At 60.2% G+C, this 6,047-nt stretch overlaps 1 protein-coding gene across 1 annotated transcript in view; it reads left to right on the plus strand.

Annotated features, from left to right (window-relative positions):
- Positions 1–6,047, plus strand: part of LOC113215641 (cardioacceleratory peptide receptor-like) — an 87,267-nt gene that overhangs the window by 66,818 nt on the left and 14,402 nt on the right. The window contains exon 2 of the mRNA XM_052267089.1: positions 2,994–3,182. Coding sequence (XP_052123049.1) covers positions 3,072–3,182 — 111 coding nt within the window. The 5' untranslated portion in view covers positions 2,994–3,071. The remainder of the gene's footprint in view (positions 1–2,993; positions 3,183–6,047) is intronic.

Here is a 6,047-nt window from a genome sequence, read left to right on the forward strand (position 1 = left end):
CCACCCCTGCGGCCGTAGCCCTCACCCCCACTACGAGCCCCGACGAGTACATAAAACGCACCCCAAGGCCGCGGCTCCCTCTCGGTCGCCTGCGCTCCCACCCGCACACAATATCCGTCCACTCCACTCCCGCCTCCCCCATCCTAGCACGTGGCGTGCTTTGTCCATGAATGAAGAGGCTGAATGTTGCGTGTTGGTTCAGCACAAGCTCAAGTGTACACTCGCATATTGTTGTTGTTGTTTTTTCTGAAAGAAAAAAAACACATGATCTGTCAGAATTAAAGAACGTGTCCACGTTATATACACGTTGCTCCATGTGGAACGTTTAAGCTGAAGGGAACCTCGGAAAACTTTGTGAAAATCTGAGGCATAAGTGCGAAATGTTTAGAAAGCTGCGTGAAATATGTTAAGAAAGCTGTCTGATTGGCGGCTGGCCGCCGGGCCTGGCGCCCTCACCACAGGAAGCGGAAGTCTGTCGGCGCCGGCGCCTGATTGAGCCGCTCCGTGGAATAACAAACCGCGGTCCGGCCGACAATTGGCCGCGGGTCTTCTGCAAACCAAACATCCACATTCCCACAATTACTTACCGTGCAGGCGCGAGGGGGCAGAGCGCCAACCATTGACTCACCCCGGCGCGCGCCTCCTGGGTGGACGGTGGTGCGAGGAGGAGCATCACTTTTCACGTCCCTCAGCAGTGACTGATGGACTCGAGGCAATGGCTTAGTTTAGTGACACACACACACTCTGTGTATGACTGACTTGTCAAGGTAAATAAATATTCTCGGAGGAACGCGAGAGTGTAGCGCGACGGCCGCCTCAGCTCGTTGGTGCTTCATAAAGGGAGGTCCCGGCCGGCGGCCGCTCCGCAGACAGAATAAATACCGGGCGCCCCGTGTAATTGTGGCCCGTGCAGGAGGGGAGGCTGGGGAGGGAGGGGGATCTGACTTGCGCGAGCAACGGCGCCGCGACAGCTGCACACGCCCGGCCCATGTCCTTGTTGGTCCACGAGGGAGTTGGGAGCTGGGTCACGCCGGGACAGGCGACAGGGCCGGAAGGAGGGATGAGGGACACCGCCATGTCGACGTGGCTCTTCGAGCAACCTCTCTGCCTGCAACGTCGCGCGGGTGGTCCGCGGGGCTGCTTGCCAGGCACCGCCAGGCGCTCGGGTAGGCCAGCCCGAGACGCACGGGTGGCCAGCGGGACTGCCTGACAGGCACCGCCAGGCGCTAGGGTAGGCCAGCCCGCGACGCACTGGTGGCCAGCGGGACTGCCTGCCAGGCACCGCCAGGCGCTAGGGTAGGCCAACCCGCGACGCTCGGGTGGCCAGCGGGACTGCCTGCCAGGCACCGCCAGGCGCTCGGGTAGGCCAGCCCGCGACGCACGGGTGGCCAGCGGGACTGCCTGCCAGGCACTACCAGGCGCTCGGGTAGGCCAGCCCGCGACGCACTGGTGGCCAGCGGGACTGCCTGCCAGGCAACGCCAGGCGCTCTGGTAGGCAAGCCCGCGACGCACGGGTGGCCAGCGGGTCTGCCTTTGGTCGTTCTCGTAGGCGTTTCTAGACTACTCGAAGGCGAAGCCAGGAGAATGCGGAGCATGTCGCTCTGATTACCAGGTCATCTCTTGGGTGCCATTCAAACACTATTTTAACCATAGTTTATGTTAGAAATGAAATAACATTCCACGCATTCGGCAAAGTTTAGAACTGGAATGTGCATGAATGTGGAGTGTTTATGACCAACGAGAAAGCTGTTCAATTCCAACAAACAGAGGCATATCTCGAGTAAAGCGCTGCTTGAGTGTACGAACACAAAGCTACGTAGTGAAATGACAAACAGACGCTCTAGTGCTCATCGCTCGCACTCCTACATAGTGGTCGCTGCTGGGGGCCATCATGCTGGCCCACACGACGCACCTCGACGTGAGGGTGAAAAGGGGAAGGGGGGAGGCAGCCCAGCCCTAGCGTTATGTTACGAGATCAGCTGGGCAGGGGTGAGGGGCACGCCTCTCAAAACGAAATGAAATTTGTTTTCTCGAGAAGAGGAAGGGCAAGTGCACACTGTTATTCAAATACTGTGACGTCACATTCAATATAATGTGAATTGTGCGATATTCCGCGGAGTACCATGTCACATTCGTTAAAACGTCTCACTTGCACCGCTCTTACCTCGCGGGCTCGGTCTATGTCACGTTATAACTAATGAGGCACATGATATCTTCAGAGATGTGACACATAATTCACACCATATTGAATGTGACACGTCACAGTAGTATTTGAGTTTACAGTGTGTGGGAGGCCGGCGTGAGGGCAGCAGCGGGGCAGTCACGGCTTTTAAAATGCGGGGCCCGGTGGGTATTATGATAAGGACAGCCGTGCGCGGCTGCGCGCGTCGCCAGTTGCACAAGTGGACGGGCCGCGTGCCGCGAGCGTGCCGCGCTTGTTCTCAATCAGGGCCGCGGAATGCTCCCCGCGCCACGGCGGCCCCCGGGGGAGGAGAGGGGCACTGCATTGCGCACCGAACTGCGAATGAAAAACAAACGGAACGCCCCAGCCCCCCCCCCCCCAACTTTGTGTGTACTCATTTGATCGCGTTTTTCAAACCGGCCGTGCGCGGAAAATAATGGAGGCAATAAAGATTTGAAGAGAATGTTTTGGGACCCGGCCCACCTGGCCGTGAGGTGAGGGCTGCCGACGGCGCAGGTGTGCTGCCTCTCCTTAATGGTTTAATCAGATCAGTCAAGACAGCCGGGGGGGGGGGGGCACACATCCCAGTTGTCCTGCTCCGCCCAGAAGTGACTTTGGACCGCCTATGATGTAAAAGCGCTGAAGACATGTGAGTTATTTTTGTGTCCGTAACAGTCCCGCTGCTCGCCACCGGTGTGGTCCAGAGGCGCCCGCTGCCGCCCTTCTGCCGACACCCGACCCGGCGGCTCACCTCAGGGCGTGCCGAGACGGGGTGCAAGCTGCTCATCCGTCGTTGTGTTGTGTGTTGCAGGCCGGGGCATGAGATGACCGCCGGAGGCTGCCCCTCCCCGGGCCGCGCCGCCCCGGGCCCCTCCGCGAGGCCACCGCCATGGACAACGAGAGCCAGGGCGCGCTGGCGGCGGCCGCGGGCTGGAACCTGACCGACGCCTGGCTCAACCACAGCGCCGCGCCGGACATCAACTCCTTCTATTTTTATGAGGCTAGTATGCAGTGGCTGCCCACGCGGGTCGCCCGCCCCGCCCCGCCCTACGCCGCCCCTGCCGCGCCCAGGCCGCCACGCGCCGCCGCGCCCCGCCACGCCACAAAGACTAATGTCTGAGGAAAACGCTACGCCACCGGCCGGCGCCGAAAATAAACCAATATAGACGCCATTGGCGCGCCACCCGGTGTGCGTGTGTGCGCGCGCTCGCGCGTGTGTGTGTGCGTGTGTGTAGAAAAAGAATGAAGTGCGTGAACAACTGCGACAACAGGGCGGGGAGTGGGGCGGGAGGCGTCAGCTGCTGCCACACGTGCGATGTACTCTGAATTACGCATGAAATGTACGTGCTCATCACTATGCTGCCAAAGGAGCGGCGGGGTAATGACTGCGGCACCCTCTGTGGTACCCATCCCGTGGTGGTACCCGAGCTCTTCGCAGCCCCGAGCAGCGCTCCCTGCCTCCCTGCCTGATGCCCGTGATGACTCTGAGAGGTGTAGTGTTGCTACCCGACCCAAACCGGACTAAAAGGGGGAGAGGCAGGCAGGCCGACCGAGGTGCTCGCTGAGGCGCTGCAGTGAGGGAAATTTACACATTTTTGAGGACTTTTCCTTGAGGTAAAGAAGTTCTTTAAAGTATTTTTTTTTTTTGCTCAAAAACTCGGCCATCTGTTTCTACCATGTGTTAGTTTTATTAACGTAGATACGGACTGTCTAAAAGAAGTCACTACAGGATTGATTCAGCGTTCACGCCAAAATTAAAACTTTGAAATGTAAATAAGAGACAGAGTAAAGTCACTTCTCATTTTTTTGCGGGGGAAGGGGGGGGGCAAATCGCATGCAATGTTCTGATTTCGAATGACTTGGCGTTGGCAACACGTGTGAGTCTGCAAGTAGGCTGGGGTGGGCTCCGCCCGGGTCCGCCGCGCCGGACCTGCCCGAGGGCCAGGGAGACCTGTCCTGTCGCCCGTGACGTCACTGGGGGTTGTGATTGGCAGGAGGGCCGCGCGGCTGGCACGGTGCGTAAGGGCAGCGCGACACACATTCCCCTCCGAGCTATGTTGATCCATCCTGAGCCCCGCCGGCCCTGCCGCCCCGCCCACTTGGCGCGTGCCCTGTTGCGCGGTTGGCCCGCTAGCTCCTCACCCCCCCCCCCTACCTCTTACCCCTATTATTTCGGTGCTTTCGGTAGCAATATCTCATCGGATACTACATGCGCAGCGCAGCTCGGCCCGTTCATAAATAACGTGACACAGCTCAACTACAGCATGGCGTCCTCCCCCGTGAGCCTCGTCTGCTCGGCCGCGGCTGGCCCCCGGGGTTAAGGTCGTACGCGAGCTCTTGGGCTGATCTGTCCGGCACGTGTACCCAAATATTACTTTCGAATTGACGGTTTGTAGTCGTGAGTAACATCCCCCTCGAATGCGTCGCGGCGTCCCGCGCCGAGCCGTTCCTCTGCCACGCCTCCAAGCCGCGCAGCCGCCCGTCCCTTCCGCGCCCAGTGATGGGGCACTACGGCCGGACTGTAAAGCTGTAAGGGCTGGACCATGCAGCAGAGAGAAGGCCGCTGTCAAATGGCGTTTTCGACCACAAAAGCCTTCTGCTGCTGCTGCGGCCGAGTCCGCAAACCCTCCTACCCCAGCCCCTCCTCTCCAAATTGATCCTTTTCTCCCTCACTCTCCATCTCCCCCTCTCATGGACAGTTAGTCGTAAGGCCAAGGCGTCAGGGTCAGTGTCCGTCCTTGAACGGCCTGTAGGCCGGACGCTGACCCTCCTGCTGCTGCTGCTGGCTGACCCTCCTGCGGCCTGCTGCTGAACCTAGGCCTTGCTCCTTGGACTGACATGGTAGGGAATGGCACCGGCATGATAGGCAAATGCACTTACAATAAATTTCATTAGTGCAACGTGTATAGATCCGCAATGCCACTTGATTTAAATAAAATTGGCTTTGCAGTTGGGCCTTGCTGCTGGCCTTTGGGCTGGGTCCGCCCAGTGGCTCCGCGAAGGATAGCTCGAAAGTGGCCGTCTAGGTATTTGTGTGGCGGACGTGATGTGTGTTCCGCCGCGGCCCGCCGGGCCTGCCTCGGGAGAGCTCTCCACGTCCACCCCGGGGTCACCGCTGGGCGCGGGGGCGCTACCCCACCGCATCCCGCCCCGGCCGCACCAGCACCCATCCCCCACCCACGCACGGACCGTATAACAGTATTTCCACCAAATCGACAGCAGCGCCTGATCGCGACCCTCAACACAAGCAGTCAGGCACGCGGACGCATGGGCGGCAGGGGTGGAGGAGGAGGAGGAGGAGGAGGAGGAAGAGGAAGGGGGGGGGGAGGGGGAGAAAGGGGCCAAGAGACGTGCATGACGTGGCTGACGGGCGGGGCGAGTAAGCCGTCTGGACAGATGGGATGTACGCTGGTCAGGGGCCGCGGGGCCGGGGCCGCGGGGCGGGCGCGAGCCTGGCGGAGCCTGCTAGCTCTGGCCAACTGTTTCGCCTTCCTTCCTTTTCCCCCTCTGGTCAGGATCCTCCGGCCGCCAACGCCGCCAGCGGAGCACGGAGCTCTAAATTGGATTAAACGGCTTGGGGAAAAGGGGGGGGGGAGGGTGCCAGTCGTTGTGAATGAGTCGCCGTAGGGCCGCCCCCGCCGCCGCGCCGTATCGGCTCGTCGTCATCCCCCGCGTGCCTTTGTGAAGGGCCGATACTGCCCCCACTACGCCCTGCCACGCCTCGCCATGCCGTGGTCAACAGCGAGTAAACGACGGACTCACTAAGTTTAACGTTGCGGTATGCTTTTCTTCCACGCGGGGAATGGACGAGGGGAACTGACTGGGGTCAAGAAACTCCCCCTCCCCTGTGACGGTCGTACCCTCT

The sequence above is a fragment of the Frankliniella occidentalis genome, unplaced genomic scaffold (assembly GCF_000697945.3).
Source record: "Frankliniella occidentalis isolate FOCC.00 unplaced genomic scaffold, Focc_3.1 Scaffold46, whole genome shotgun sequence".
NCBI lineage: Eukaryota > Metazoa > Arthropoda > Insecta > Thysanoptera > Thripidae > Frankliniella > Frankliniella occidentalis.